At 50.0% G+C, this 15987-nt stretch overlaps 1 protein-coding gene across 4 annotated transcripts in view; it reads left to right on the top strand.

The window, feature by feature from the left end:
• Nucleotides 1-11991, top strand: part of VTI1A (vesicle transport through interaction with t-SNAREs 1A) — a 341791-nt gene extending 329800 nt beyond the window's left edge. For all 4 annotated transcript variants that reach the window (XM_006183506.3, XM_032490939.1, XM_014558237.2 and 1 more), the window contains one exon: nucleotides 1172-11991. In XM_006183506.3, the coding sequence (XP_006183568.1) occupies nucleotides 1172-1265 (94 nt within the window). In that variant the 3' untranslated portion in view covers nucleotides 1266-11991. The remainder of the gene's footprint in view (nucleotides 1-1171) is intronic.
• The last annotated feature ends 3996 nt before the right edge of the window (nucleotides 11992-15987 follow it).

Here is a 15987-nt window from a genome sequence, read left to right as displayed (position 1 = left end):
CCGACTGACACCATGAGGATGTTGTCATCCCTCCAAGAAAGAAACTCACCCAGAAGCTGGGAAAAGCTGCGAACACCCTGCAAAGGTTTCTTCTCAAAGATATGAAGCAGGAGGGTGGGGTCTCTGGTCAACTGGGGGCCTGGCTGGTCCCTCTGAGCTCCTCCTGTGGAAGGCCCCATCAGCAGACCTTCTCCTGCTTGGTATTTGGAGGATGGGCAGATGGGGTTTGCTGTGGGGTCTCAGCTGGGTGGACTCTGCCTCTGTTTCTGTGTGGTTGGTCCTGTGGGGGCCGGAGTGGGTGAGGCCGTTGGATCTAGCTTGCCTTGCCTGATGTCCGACCTCTTTTCTCAGAACGAGGTAGCAAATTATGAAACAGCTTCATCAGAAGCCCTCTGCTGACATCCCGGAGCGCGCGTCTCCACTCTGGTTCTCCTTCTGAGTTCGCAGTTCCCCTTCCGCATCTGGCAGAGCCAGAGCAGAAGGGTTTGGAATCCCTAGAGGTGAGGGTCCATCAACCAAAGCCCACGAACCACCTGGGTATTTTGTATTATTTCTCATTTCCATCTTTTTTTTTTTTTTTTTTTTTTTTGCCACGGAGCACATGTGACGTTTCCTCCTCGCGTAGCGGAACACAAGCCCCAGTGACAGATGATGGTTTCACAGCCTGAGCTGCAAGTTTGACACTTGCTTCTTAATCCTGTCCTTTTCTTCCTAAGTCTTTTACTTTTCCCTGGGTATTTTTGTACAGGTAAGTACCTTACTGACATATGTTTCCTTGGAGTCTCTCACTTTCATGGGAAACACTGCAAAAAAAAGAGGCTTGTCTAACATGTTAAATTAAGAAGAGAAGCTCGCATGGGGCCCTTGATCGCTTAACAATTACTACATGGTACTCAGGAGACCAGAAAGTCATCTGATTCGCTGTGGCTCCGCAGTAAGCCTTTCTCTGGGTGCCGCGTGGCAGTCACTGTGGGGTCGTTCGTTTGCTGATGGATCATTTGTAGAACCACAAAGCTGCATGGTGTCACGCACACCCCCCACACGGGGTTCCCCACCCCTACCTGCGATGCAAAGCCTCCATCTGATTCGCCAACTTTGTCTTGGCTGATCTTTGCGACCGTGTCCTCTGTTTATCCATGTGAATTGTTTTTCTTCCTTTGCTCTCTCCTAGAATCATCCAGAACCGCATCCTGATCGTCATCCTGGCTGTCGTCCTGGTCATCACCATCCTGATGGCGATCACTTTCTCGGTCAGGAGACACTGATGTATCTGCTCTTCCCTGATAAACAGCAAGAACGGCTCGTTCTGAGTAATTAAGACAAAATGGTCACATGAATCATTCTTTTGCACTGACAGGCCCTGAATGACCCCCGTGTGCACTCACCGCTGTTCAGCTGAAGGGCAAAGAGTGTAAAAATATTTTCTATTCCTGTTTGCATGTGGGTTGGTTTCCTTTTCTAGATTTGTCTTCACCCAGATTTTTTTTTTTATAGGGAAAGGCAAATGTTTATTTGCCTTTTGGTAATTTCATCTACTGACCAAAATAGCCTTGGAGACATTCTTGCTTGCCCTGTGGACCTGTCAGGGGTCATGGTTTGGGAGAGGCCATGATCTGTCAGTCAAGGGATCTTCTGATGGGCTGTGCTGTTTGTCACACACCTCTTGTCACTGAACAGCCCTTCTGTGATGTGTGAGGATAAAAAAAAATGCAGAGAAAAGCAAGGGCCAGAGCAGTGACCAGACCTGTTCCTACCCAGGCGTGATGACCATGGTCAACCTGCCTGCGTGCGCTCATCGTAAAGGTGGATATTTAGCATCGGTTGTGCCGGAAATTGACTTAGCACTTTCCCTGTCTTTCTATGCATATTTTTTTTAACTCTAAAGTATTTTTTTGCTGAGCCTACCCAATATCCACTTTTCACAACTTTGATTCCTGGCTACAAGAAAGATGTCCCAGCCTTCCAAAACCCCCATACTCCCCAGAATCTGCTGGCAGATTGAGCTCCGGCATGCTATTTAATTGTGTGACCTGCTCTCCCCTGATCTGTGCAAGCACCTCTGTATCCTTTCGGTCTTCATATTTGCACCGCCCAAAGCAGACCTCATACATGCAGAAGGTCTGACAGGGTTCTCTCCACGCCCACTCCAGCATGTAAAGAGAACAGGAGTATTTCAGGAAGCACAAGGACATGACTCCATCAGTGCAAAATGTCAAATGGGATTATCGATACGTTGAGTCTTATAGGCTGAGCCACCAGAAATAAACTTGATGGAAAAGGTCCACTAACCTCCTTTCAAAGATTAAGGGATTGCTGCGTGTTACAAAAGGACGGCTTGGGCATTTGCTGTGCAAATGTTGGCGCAGCCCTCCTGAATTCACCGTGTGTTCAAACTTCTCACGTGCTCTGTGATTTCCTTTGGTTTCTCTCTGTACGAGGTAACCGGGAATTGTGTTCAGAATGAGTCCATTTATGATCAGGCTTCAAGTTTTGCCCAAGTCGAGGTCATTCTCCCCCTGGTCATAAAGCAAAATGTATTTCTTCTTAAGACTTCATAGGCACTTCCAGGGTCCTTTCTATCTTTGGAATATAATTGGAAGCTTTGAAGCCTTGGAAAGCCAACCTGTTCCCTTCATAAAAAATGCTAACCACCTGTGCCCATTGATGGAGAGCACCTGAATGCTGCACTGGATTTTTTTTCCCAACTCAGAAGAGAACCATTACGATTTAGAGAGGAAATTCAGGATGGCAAAATCCACCAGAGAAATTGTGCTCATCGAAACAGGCTAGGGCCTGCATGTGTTCAGATAAATCATTTAGGATTTTGTAAATAATGCTGCAGCCTTTACATCGCAGGGCTGGTGTGGGATCTGGGCAGAGCCAAGTAGGCCAGCAAGGGAGTGGGGAGGCCGTGCTAATTTCCCTATCAGGCTTAAGGGATCGATCTCAGCAAGAATCTTTTATTCTGATAATGGAATTCCGTACGTGCTAAACACATCGAAGAAACTATTAAAAGCAAGGAAACAAGTAGTCTCCTCCTCGTTCTGAAACTAACGGTGGGGAAGTGTTCTGCCAGCCTCTCTGGTGGCTTCCTTCGAAACTGTTGATCTTAGTTCAAGTGCACAATCGGAGACCCAGCTACACCTCACGCCTCCAGACTCTTCCCAAGGCCACCTGGCGGGCCAGGCTGATCTGACCATCTAAACTTGCTGGCTTCTAAATATTTCACTAACACCTGGCGTTCATGTGGAAGTAGAGGAAATGAGGAGGGAGTACATCGCTCCCTGCTTAATGACTGCTTCTACGGGGTTCTATCTCTTTATCAGCTCTTGCCTGAGATTTTGCCCCAATTCAACCTTGACTGTGGGACGAATATGAACAGATAACCCTTGGCCTAACAGCCTCATCAGATCCACCTCGAGAGTGACCCCCTAGACTGGCAGAGTGAGGGTTTTGCAGGAAGTGGGTGTGAAGGCCCCCCGGGTTCCCGCCTGGCTGCCCCGGATGCTGCCGGACAGACTCGAAGGAGCCCCAAGGGAGGTAAATTGTTTGCCCTCCTTTCCTGCTCCCCTAGGGAAGGAAGAAAGCCCCCCAATTCGAAGCAGTTCATAGAACTGTGAAGGTTCTAGGAACTTACTATGTAGACTTCAATTGATGACTATCTCTAAAGTCAGGAGCCTTTGTTAAAAATTCTGTGTGACGGGGAGGGTGAGGGGTGGAAGACAGGACTCGGAGGAGGAAGAGGAAGGTGGAAGCCCTTGCCATATAAAATTCATGCAGACTAAACAGTTGCCCTGGCAGAATAAATAAAGCGGATGCTGCCCCACTCCAGAATCAAAAGCAATTTAATTAAAGTCTCTTAAGTTGTAAAGAGTTTTAAATGTTCCACGTTGAAGACGAATGCCGGCAAATGCAGCGGGCTTGACGTCAGCTGTCAGGCTGGGGCTGGGAGGCCATTTGCTATTCTGTTTAAGGCAGGCTGGATTGTCTTATTTTGGAACTAGCTTGGTGGGGGGTTTGCTTTGCTACTGCTTCTGAGCCCTGAGCTTCAAAGGCTGAAATTAATGGTGAACAAAATTGTGCGGCTCTGGCCGTCCCATGCGGGGCAAGCCCATTGAGGGTTATCATTAAGTAAAGAAATAAAGAGGGGGAAAAAAGCCTGCCTGTTCCAAAAACCTCATCAGATAATGACCTCAGTGATTGGATTTTCATTACCAAACAGCATCCAGAGATTATCTACTCCATAGACGAAGGGAGGTGGGGAGAAAAAAAAGAAAGGAAAGCAACTGTCTTTCTCGTCCTCCCCTCTCTCCTCTTTTCTTTTTCTTTCTTTCTTTCTTTCTTTTTTTGCACATCTTTTCTTTAAAACTGTCAGATCATTTCAGTATTTCAAATCCGAGGAAAACAGCCTGCCTGCTGCTGTATTTGAAGTTGTAATGGTGTCAAAAAGTCACGACTGACTGACAGCCGTCAGTCCCAGAGGGGCTCATTAAATCATAAAAACTTGACAAGGAAATAATTGCGCATCGCCAGCAACTTGGAGCCTGTTTAGACGTTTTTATTTTCTTTCATTATTAGTCCCCACCATTACGTTCATTAACAAATTGCATTAAACAACTGTTAAGGGCTAATGATTTGTTTATCGCTTTTTTTTATTATTATTATTTAAACATTAGCTGTGTCATGTGGTACCCCAGCAGCCTCTTGCCATCATCCGACTGAATATTTTTCCACTCCAAGCTCTGGGTACTGTTGGAATATGAAATAGATTATTCATTACTCTCCTCTTTGCCACTGATTTGGTTTCATGTAGCGTCTTCCACAGAGAAAGATGAAAACTTGTCAAAAATAGGTTATGTCTTATTCGAAGGGGCAACAATACCAGCAGGTACAGGCACACTTTAATATTTAATTAAGGCTGGTGTTAACCCCTTTAAATGACTTTAGCTGTAAGTCCCATTCAAATGCAGAAGAGAAAAATAATTGTTCTTAATTTGCAACCTGTTCAGCAGGCATTCTTCATGGAGTTAGCCGGAAATTTGAGCAGAGTTTTTAGATAATGAAATTTCCCATCATAAATATTTATAGCCATTTGTCTACATAGTTAAGAATTAACCACCAGCAATGATTTCCTCATCTCTTTGGTTTGAACTGCCAGCCAAGTGGGGCTCCCGGTGCTTGGGAGTGGACATGGCTTTCCTGGGAGAGATGTGTATGCAGAGCCAAGGACTCGGTTGGTTGTGGCTGGGGCTGGTTTCCAAGGAACTGCTCCTAGTGTCCCATCTCTGGTCCACTTGCCTCCCCCTTTAGCTGAGTGTGTGGTTGGAGGACCGTGGTCTAGAGGAAAAGTAAGTAGGGACTTCTCAAAGGAACACTTGTGTGTCCGTCCGCTGGTGCTGGGAGGGTGTGATGGAGGAGCGTCTGGGCCATCTCTGTGTAGTCGACGAGCCCGTTGCAAACAGTGCTTCCCTAGCAGACAACAGAAACAGCGCTTTCCTGGGACTGACCTTCCACGTCTTGTCCTTTCTGTGACTTGCCATTGGTGAAATGATTGGCTTTTCCATGGGCTGTGAGCTTGAGGGGAAAAGTTCCTTCATCATCCTCCTCCTGAGTCAGAAGTCAGTGGCATCGTCCATCCTGTCACTGCGTCTCGTCATCCTATTTGATTCAATGAGTTCATATAAGCTTGGAAGCCATTCTTAGAAACCTGGCTCATGGGCACTTCAGGGCTGAGGAGTGCAGGACAATATCAGGGAATGGGGAGCACTTTTCTCCCAGCCCCTTTCTACTCCCACCTACCCATCCCCAGAGAGACCAGGCCCCTTGGGCAGCTACTCCATAGATGAAGGGGAGAGATGGTACACGTTCCTTGTCCAGCACAGCATCTCTCAGCATCACTCACTAAGGACAGACAGCCCTTCAGGACGCACAGGAGGGGCCAGTCCAGCAGGTGTGAGCCAGGGGAGGCCTGGCCTCAAGCCTCATCAATCACTGTGGCCTTAGAAATGGCAGACACACTGGGGTGTGAGGGGTCTCAAGCCTCCGTTTCAGTCCACTCCAAATTAGCCACATGACAATTTGCCACCTTTGGAATGGACTCCACATCTCAGCAAAAGGCTTACCCAGAATCATTCTTCCAGAAGGAAGGACGGCTCTGTGGTGAGCCACACCTCCAGTGCGACTCCCAGAGACACTGGTCGAGGGTACTGCCTGAGGCGTGACGCCAGCCCTCAAATATGATCCCACTCTGTGCTGTAACTCACTAACCTTAAACTGAACCCCAGGAAACACTTTGGTTTATATGGCTTCACTCTGCCTACAGCCCGTTGGACACAAACCAGTGGCATCTGCGAGAAGCCGCCCTCATTATGCGACTAGTTAGGTGGCTCTTAGACAAGATGTCAGCCTTTTCAGAATGGGGCAGGTGACTGGACACAGTCAGCCCAGAAAAGTTCTTAAAGTCACAGATACTGCGCCCAAGAAGGGAGACACTGACGGTAACGAAGAGCAGCCAAATGCAGACAGGAAAATAGCATGTGTGATTGGAGCCAAGGCTGGATACAGGGTCCTGAAAACAGTGATGCAGCCATTCCAACAGGAGGGTCAATGTCCTCTCCTGTTGTGGAGGAGGGAAGACATGGGGAGTGCTGAGAGAGACTGCCCAGGTTCATTAGGATTCCAGGTTAGTAACGAGGTGAACGTTCCAGAGCTGGCTTACCATAGGCAAGTAGGGCAAAAACAAGATGGTGGGGGACCCAAGATGATGGGGGGAAACTGAGATGGTGGGGCTCCCAAGATGATGGGGGAAAACCAAGATGGCAGGACAGGAATGTATGAGGTTGGGAGTATATAAGGAGGTAAGGAACAGACGGTGTGCAGGTTAAGGGTGGATCCCCAGCACCAGGGGACAAGAGATGGTTGGGGGGGCTTTCCCGGGGAATAGCCGAGAGGGAGGGGGGCAGGCAAGTAGGCCCCACTTTGTGCCACCCCAAGCCTGTCATTGCCCTCCTTCAGAAGCAGCCAGAGGAGAGGAAAGGCAGGGCTCATGTTGCCCAGGACCCCAGCCCGAATCACACTCAACCTCAGTTGCTGAGCCTCGTGGGCTCCCAGCATGCTGTGGGGAGAGCACTTCTCCTGAATCACCTCGTTACTCGCGCTACATAAATAACGAGGGCATCACAGAGAGAGGGGGAGGTGCCGAGAAGCAGCGCTCCGGCCTGTGATTCTCTGAACTCCTGCACCCCTCCTTCCGTTCATCCAAACAAGGCCCTTTGGCGTGAATAATAGCTCAGCGGCCCGAAGCCCGTATTGATCGGCTGCACATGCTGCTCTGCTGAGAGCTGCCTGGAGTTTTCCTGGGGGCAGGACGCCCCGCTCGGCGCAGCCCGCCCCCCCCCCGCCCCGCCCCCAGCCTCCCCCAGGTGTGCTCAGGAGGGGACAGGACCAGGGGGAGCCGAGGCCCTTCTCCAGCCACTTTGTTGCCTCAACTTTTTTGTTTTTCACTTATGTTGTCGGGGAAAAGTACCTGAGTTGGAGAGAAATGTTTTTTGCATGACGAGGCCCCACAGAGTTGAGAACGAACACATCCTCGGGCTTCAGCTTCTCTCTGGAAGGTTCTGCCAAAGACCCGGGCCACAGAGGCGCCCTCAGCTGACACTTACGGAGGCCTGCTGTATGCCCACCATTGGGCCCGGCACTTTGGCATGCGGTACTGCATTTTCCTCTTAATTGTCCCTGTCTTACAACATCAGAGGGAGCGGAGCTGAGAATGTGGCTAGAAGCCCTCACCTCCTTGGGGTCGGAAGTGCTGTTAGATTCAGTGGAGAAGCATAGGCCGTAGGCAGGTAGAGGCAGGGACCGAGGCCTGCCAGTCCCACCCCCCGAGGCTCCGCAACACTGTTCCCTTCCCTTGTTCGCTTCTTTTCTGGACACAGGAAGTAGCCGAGGCCTTGGCCCTCTGAAGGGTGTACAATTGTCAGGTCAGCCAGGACCCTGCATGGTGACCCCTCCTGGCTGGTAAACACCCGAAATCCCACCTTTACAGACTCCCTCCCTTGGTTACTGACCTTGAACCTCGGGGATTCATGTTCCCCTAGGTGGCTTCATCAGCCAGTGAGTGATCCCTCTGAGGGAACTGCCTGACCCTTTCCTGAGGGAGATTTTGGGTTTGGGGGAGGAGTGACTCACCACATGAGGGAGCAGTTAGCAGTCTTTGGAGGAAGGGGAAGGGGTGGGGGCCTTGGTTCCCTGGGACCAGCTCCCTGGAGACTTCTTCTGGCATCAGCTGCCCTTCGGGGTGATGGTGGATTACCAGGACACAGCTTTACCCTGGAAGCCCCCACACACCTGGCCAGGGCCCCCAGCTGCTCAGGCAGACACGGGGCTTCCGAGAACACGTGGGCTCTGCCAAGGAGAGGTGACTGGTTGAGGGTCCTCTGGCCTCTCCCACAGCAGTGCCCTTGCTAAGAAGGATGACAGAGCAAGAAGGTGGGGTGGGGGTAGCGCAGTTGACCTTGGGGTCCAGCCAAGCTGCTCCAGCTTCCTGTCTGGGTCCTACTGAGGGGTGACAGGCGGCCAAGGGCACTGTGGTGCTCAACTTGACATTTGGGGAGGAGCCCAGATGGATCACTTCTGCCCTGAAAACCTTTCCTGCAGACCTTTCCCACACTGCTCCATCCAGGGGTCTTGGCACAGCGGGACACTGACACCCTCCGTGTCTCTGCCTCATTTCTGTCTCCTCTTCATCCAAGCCCACCCCTCCCGAGAAATCACAGAGCCAGGAGAGCTAGATGGCTGCCATGTGCTCAGTATTGCCCCCAACAACTCTTCTAAATAATCAAACCTTCCCCTGTTTGAAGCATGAGAGCTATAATTAGATCGAATCGTCTAATCAATAAATATTTATTGAGCATCTACTATGTTCCAGGCCCTGAGGACACATGGTCAAGAAAACAGATAAGAACACAGGGAATAATCCCACAGCCGTGGGCCCGGAGGTCAGAAAGCTGTGTTCACACCTGGGGTCTTGACTTGCGCTCTGATCTCAGGTGCCTGGAAATCACATTGTGACGCCCCTGCCTCTGCTGCTTCCCATTGCTGCCCCTGAGATTGAAGCCCATCTCCACGAATTGCCCCACTGCAGCAGGAGTAGGGCTGACACCTGCCTGCAGGCGGAGAGTCCCCATCAGCACTGGCCCCTTGTTCAGGACCAGCCCAGGAGAGGCAGGGGACAGGAATGGGGACGGTTTAGCCTGGGCCTGATTTGGAGGCGTTTCTTTCTTTCTTTCTTTTTTTCCTGCTTATTAAATGATAAAGGTTTGACTTAGCAGGCAATCGGAAACCCAAAATATCATAAAAGGGGAAAAGTTGCCGAGTGGCTAAGAGGTGCACCACGGGAGTGTGGCCGGGCTGAGCAAATGGAGCAGGAGACGTTTTTCAAAGGCTTGTCTCTCCTTCTTCTCCTCTCTCTGCCCCCCATGCGGAAAGGGGAAAATAGAAGCAGAATTCCGATTTGGGCACGTGGGTGAGTTGGTCACCTCCCTCCACCTGCATCACCCCCCCCATCCCAGACAGTGGAGACACTTTGATGTCTGGGCGATTGGGCATCCCGGCTTCCGGATGGGCCTCCCTGAGCTCCTTTGTGATGGGAGATGAGACACATGGAGCTAAGGGAAGGGTCTTGAAATGAGGAAACGTGGGTCGGCAGCCCCTGAGCTCTGTGCTGGCTGCCTTGGTGACAGTTTGGATGGCAATAGCCAAGCTGAGCTCAGATTCATGGAGCCCTCACACTGTGTGAGCTTTAGGGGCCATTTAGACCAACCTGATGGAGAAATGCAGCTCAGAGAGGGGATGACACTTGCTCAAGATCACCCAGCAAGTCGGTGACAGGGCTGGGGTGGATGTCAGGTCTTCAGCCTCTGGTCTGGCTTTTCCCTTCTGCCTGAGGAAACACAACTTCAACCAGCTCCCACGGAGACACTGGCCTCCTTAGCAGTGTTGGCCTCTGCACCACGGGGCTCATCGTCCTCAGCTGCATTTGTCTTTTCTGGTCGGTGCAAGTTAAACTCTTGAGAGCCACGAAATACAGTGCACAACTTTGGCGATTCCGCACACGTGTGAAATATTCCGATTTTGCCCTTAAAACTGTGCGGTATAAAAGTGAATGGTACCATTTGTGCCAATAATTTAAATTTTTGATTTACTTTTGAAGGACAGTAAGTAGAAATTTTTAAACACCAGAAGAAGTTGAGAGAGAGAAAGACCAGGGAAGAAAAAAGACAGCACTTTCCCCTTTGCTTTCTGAATGAGGGGCTCCACATTTTTGTTCTGCTCTGGATCTTGCAAATTACGGAGCCAGTCCCACCTGGATGAGTCACTGTCCCTCTCGGGCACCCATTTCCCTATCAGGAAACCAGGCCATTAGGTTGTGCTTCCCGCCCTTGCTCATGGACACATTAGGAACGTGCACTTGGATAAAATCCATGAAGGAGATTTAGAAACCAGAGTGTGGTGCCAATCCCAGGCCTTGGAGCCACAGTCCTTCTTTCTTAAACGGGAGTTCAGCCCCCATCATGTGGGTTTCACCACCATTGACAAGCCAGTCTCTCTCCCAGGGGTTCTCCCCAGGTATTATGTCCTAGAACTGAAGCCCCAGTCTAACCTCCCCCCATAAGTACAGAATAGAGGCCTCTGTGCCCAGAGAGATTGAATTTGGAATCCAAGCAAGTTGTGGAGTGGAAAGATATCAGCCAGCCCAAAGCTGAGCCTAACTGTGCAAAGACCACTTACTGATCTGTGCCCCCATCCGTCCTGTATCCAGTGAGACCCAGGATGTCAGAGCCTGGTAGGAAGCTCAGCAGCAGCACCAAGGAGGCTGGGTACCCAACCGGGTTTGGGTTGAGGGAGCATCTTAAGAATGGTAACAATCCTGCTTCCCATTACACTGCCGGGGGAAGAGATCCCAATTTCAGAATTGTTTCCAAAGCTATCATCACTCGGGGTTCGAAGTGCAGCGTCCAGTCTGCCTTGCCTGATGTTTGAGGACTCAACTGTCCAAGGGTGGAATGGGTCCTGCCGTATTCTGTGAAAGTACTGTCACTTTAAGATAACATTTATGGAGTGAGTGAATGAATGCATGAATGAGTGTTAGATCAAGTTGCCTCAGTCGGAGTCCAAAGAATAAAGCTCACACTCAACAGTGTCATTTCAGGAGAGAGGAAAAATTAGATGACCACCCCCACCCCCGCCTCTGCCTTCTTTTACGGCTTTTCCTTGAGAGTGGGTGATCTGCCTATCATTTTAAAGTTTGGGGTTTTTTTTTTTTTAAGTTTATCTTATTTCACTTATTATCACATTTTGAGTGATGTCTTCTGGCTCCAGTTCAACTTCCTCCAGATAATTCATTAGGCCTGCGAGCTGCTCCGGAGTGGGATTAGAACCCGTGTAGTACATAGTCACTTTAAACTGAGATCTGCTAATTAATCGCTCTTCTCTGTGTAACTGAGTGATAGCGCTCCTTCCCCGAGGAATTGCAATTTCATGGTTCCTAATGATGCTGTGATTACATTATCTGGATCACTTAGACGGTGGGTGCCAGGAGCCATGCTCGAAGCCCGTCTCGGGGATGGGGAGAAATCACTCCTAAAACCAAGGGGATGAGGAAAAGGAGTTCAAGTGTCTGTTGCTAATTTTCATTAATGCACCGCTGTTTCTTACATCTCATTCAGGAATTAGTTTCAAGTTTCAACTTCCCGCAGCTCCACAAGCCTCCTTCTCGAAACCTCACATTTTTTTTCTCTCTCTCTAGTATTCACAGAGTTATTTTTTTGTAAAAATCTATTTATTTGCCGTATTCCACATAATAATTTATTTTCATTAGATTTCTTGGAAATGTGGTTCTACATATCGTTAGTACGAGTAGTATGTCTTGATTGTTATTTCCTTAACTAACTTGTATTATTTGATGAGCTAAATAAAATGCCTAATTCCAAAGTCTGCTATGCCCGTCTTTTGCGTTTGGATCATTTCTCTTACCTTCCATTCCCTTTCTAATTGAAGGGGAGTTATAAATCTTCAGTTCAGTGCTTTGTTACAATTTCTGTTTTGTGACTATAGACATTATCTTCTTTTTCTGATGATGAAACTTGGATCAGGTTCAAGGTTGCTTTTGAATACACATTTTTTTCTTCTTCTTCTTTAATTGCACCAAGAGATGGCTTCGAAGAGGGATCACAGGCTGGCATGTGAGCTCTGGTTCCCTCACTGGTGAGTTGGGATGATCTGTAAGGTAGGGAAGATATTGGCCCCCCCAAGGACCCACAGGAGGAGTCGACGAGGTGACTGACCCACAGAAAGCACCACCAGGCGTGAAACAACATCACCAGCTCCTTCGTCTTGATTAAATGAGCTGGTCTGTGATGTCTTGGTAGACAGATATGATTGAGGGTGGGGACTTTGCCATGCTTTTTTGTTTTCTTTAAAGATTCCTTATGATTATGGCCTTAAAATATGTCAGGAATGCCTTAGATTCATTTAAAAAAGGAAGATACTCGTTTTTTTCAATCCTTAAAAAATATTCATTTAAAAACAGATTTTAAAATATTTTGAACACTAAATGTCAGACATGGCATCAAGGATTGGAAAACAGCATGCAACCACAAACCAGTCTCCACCTTGCCCAGTGCTCATGGGCTGGTGCGGGAGACCCAGCAGTTGCCTGTCAATTACCTGCCACAGGAATTCGGTCACAGAGAGACCTTGGAGAGATAGGCAGTCCGGACTGGGCTGATTTGAGCCTCTTCAATGCCAAGGTCAGAGCGTCCTGAAGGAAATTTAAAGACATGCTTAAAACACTGAAAAAAAGAAATTTGTTGATTCAGACTGAATGACTGAGTGGGAGATAACTTCTGTCATTCCAGATGACCTGCTCAGCCAAAATATCACCACCAGGAAGTGCCCCCCTAAATGGTCATTTGTTCCCATCCCAGGGCACAGGCACTGTGAATGGTGTGGGCAGGAAGACACGTGGATCCCCATTTCTGCGGGACAGGAGTTAGCACCGTGAAGTTGGGCTGAGCCACCGGCCACACCTGCTCCCACTAGAGCGGGTGCTTCCCAGTGTCGGTGCGTGGACCGCCTGCCTTGGAGGAGTCTCCTTTCACCCGGCTAATCCGGTCACCAGGACCCTCCCCTGTCTTTGGAGGAAGCAGAGCAGCTTCACAAGACTGGCCTCATTTGGATGCACAGCACAATGAGTTGGTACCCACCCAGCCTGCAGCGCCGATATTTCAAAACCTACAGTACACTAAACGTGAAACTTTTGTTCAAATTTCAAGGATTTTGATAGCCCAAGTGAATAGACACTGCCTATTGATTTTTCCCTTACAATGACTCTCGGATAACCTATTTTCTCATTTATTTTTAAAGACAGCTCATGAGATTTCATAGCATTCTGCCCAACCTCCTAATATCAAAATCCCTCCTTGACCCTGAAAATTGTAATTCTGCTATAGATCACAGCTGCTGAATATTACCTTTTACTAAGCTGGTTAAATAAAATATGTCCAAATCACTAGATCCCACAAGCCATGGCCTGCAAGTGTAATGACCGAGGGCTGAGGTTTTCTGCCGCTGCATGCCCGCCAGCCCAGCGCTTGGCTGGCCCAGCCAACACCAAAGTGTGGGGATTGAGAATTTCAGCTCGGGTTTGGAATTTAAGGAGGAGGAGAGAGAAAGGATGGCTCGGCTAGTCTTCAATGATTTTCTTGTAAAACTTTTACAAGGGACTCGAGCTGTTTGATGTGTTCTAGAAAATCCGATGCCCTCGCAGTCTGCAGCAGTGTGGCGGGGTTTTCTCCCAAGTGGAGGGAGAGGCGTACTTGATGTAGGGCGAGTTCAACCCCCACAAAGCCTTCCAGGCTGGTGGGTCAGATTGCACTCATGAGGTGGGGAAATACAACACGTGAAAAGTGAAAACGACCACCGACCTGGGACGTCTCGTTCTGCCACCAGCTGGCCGGCTGAAGCGCTTCCTTTGGCTGGAGGGGGCGATGGAGAATTTAGACCAAAAGGGCTTGCACCCTACCCGAGCCCCCTGTGGCCACTGTGAACTCAGGATCTCACCGGCGCTGAATTCGCTTTAACCAAAGGGCCCCACCCATCTCCCGGCCCCCACGCCACTCAGAGGCTCCTCATGTCTGACTTTCTCTCTTTCTCAGAAGAATGAAGGGCAGCGTTGACCCAAGTAGGTTCTGAGGGAGTTTTGAATATTTCAAAGCCAACACTTAGATCAGAAGTCATGACCTCTGGCTTTCAGATTGTCCTCTTGTCTTACCTGGGCAGCCCCCACGTCCGATATGGTAATGTTTCCCGGAGAATCTCACTCATTATGGGTGAACGGAGTCTGCAATGGCTCCGACTCAGCAGAAATGTGGCGTCTTCCGGCAGTGGCCACTGGAGCTCATTTGAATGCGGGAGCCCAGAGGCTCTTCTGCAGGCCTGTGGGGCTTGGTAGCTGCCCTCTCTCGCTGCTCAAGCCCTCCTACGACCGCTGGACCCGCTGCCTCCCCTGCAGGGCTGGCAGCCAGCATTTGGCAGGTGACAGGTCCCATGAAACAGATGCAGAGAATCTGCTGATATCAGCAGAGGTGAGTCAGAGTGAGCAGGAAATTCTCCACCGCAGAGAAATGAACAAAATCCCCCCCAACCCCCAACCCAAGCTCCCATCAGGGTCTGTCAGGGGGTCAGGAGAGCTAACACAGGTTACCGTCCTTTAAACACACCGTATGCCGGGGATGACAAGCACGTGGCAGGATCACCTCCTTACCCCCACATTCCAGCCGACACTGCTAATTGAGCCTGGCCCTCCTTCGTCCACTGAATCCTCTTCCCCCAGCACTCCCTGCAGCCTCTACTCATGAGTAGGAGTGGGATGCAATCTGTTCACCTCCAGCCCACCAAGTTTCCAGCCCCACATCACGTACATGCCCCTTCCTCTACCTGGAGGGTCCTTACATCCCCTCCCCTGGCAGCCTGCCTCTACTCCCTCAAGGTCCCGCTCAAGTCCCTGTTTCCTTGAAGAGTTTTGCCAACCACCATCCTCTTCCCTCCCTCACCGGCCACTGCAGACTCAGGCAGAGGAGTAAGTGGCTAGGAGTGTGGCGACCTCTAAGTTCTGGCCCCAGCTTTGTTCTAAGCTAGCTGAATGACTCTGGACGACTCGCTTTCCTTCTTTACGCCTCTATTTCCCCATCTGTAGATTAATCATTAAAACTATGATCTCTAAGGTGGATCTCAACTCTTCCATTTTATTATGGAAATTCCCTTGCCACCACCCCAATCTTCAAACCATTTAACATGGCCCTTTGTCATCTCGTTACTTTCCTTCTGCATCCACGTGAGCTCCTGGAGGAGTTCCCCCCCCCCCGCCCACCCCCACCGGCCTGTATTTCTCCTGGGGGCATCACAGTGCAGAAGCAGAGTCTTGGTACCGACTGGTGCATGTTCAATTCCTGTGATGCTGACCATCCCCAAGGAGGGAGAGTCCCTGCAACAGTGAAGTGGCACCAAGCTAAGCATCGTTCCCAAGGGATAGACTCCCTCTTCTATCTCCCCAAGGGGCTTGGGAGCACCTGCTGGGAGCTCAGGACGGTGGGCCAATGAGAGGTAAGGGAGACGAGACGGCTCAGTACAGTGGCCAGGCCGCTGCCCCACCCACCAGCTGTGTGAGCTGAAGCAAGAGAATCAACCTCCCCGCACCCCGTTCCCTTCCCCGCAAGACAGGCATGGCCAGATGACCCGGGGTCAGGGCGGTGGTGTGAGGGCTAAAGTAGAGAACCATGTAGCGCACTCAGCTCTGGACCTGGGCGGTAGTGAGCGCTCAGTGACAGGAAGCAGTGATCTTGGTTCCAGGACTGGCTCCACCCTCCAGGCCACGGGTCTTCTCAGGAGACTGGTACACAGGGGGCTTGTTCTCTCCGTTCGAGGGAG

The sequence above is a fragment of the Camelus ferus genome, chromosome 11 (assembly GCF_009834535.1).
Source record: "Camelus ferus isolate YT-003-E chromosome 11, BCGSAC_Cfer_1.0, whole genome shotgun sequence".
NCBI classification, from domain to species: Eukaryota; Metazoa; Chordata; class Mammalia; order Artiodactyla; family Camelidae; genus Camelus; species Camelus ferus.
This window is presented reverse-complemented; position numbering and strand designations above follow the sequence as displayed.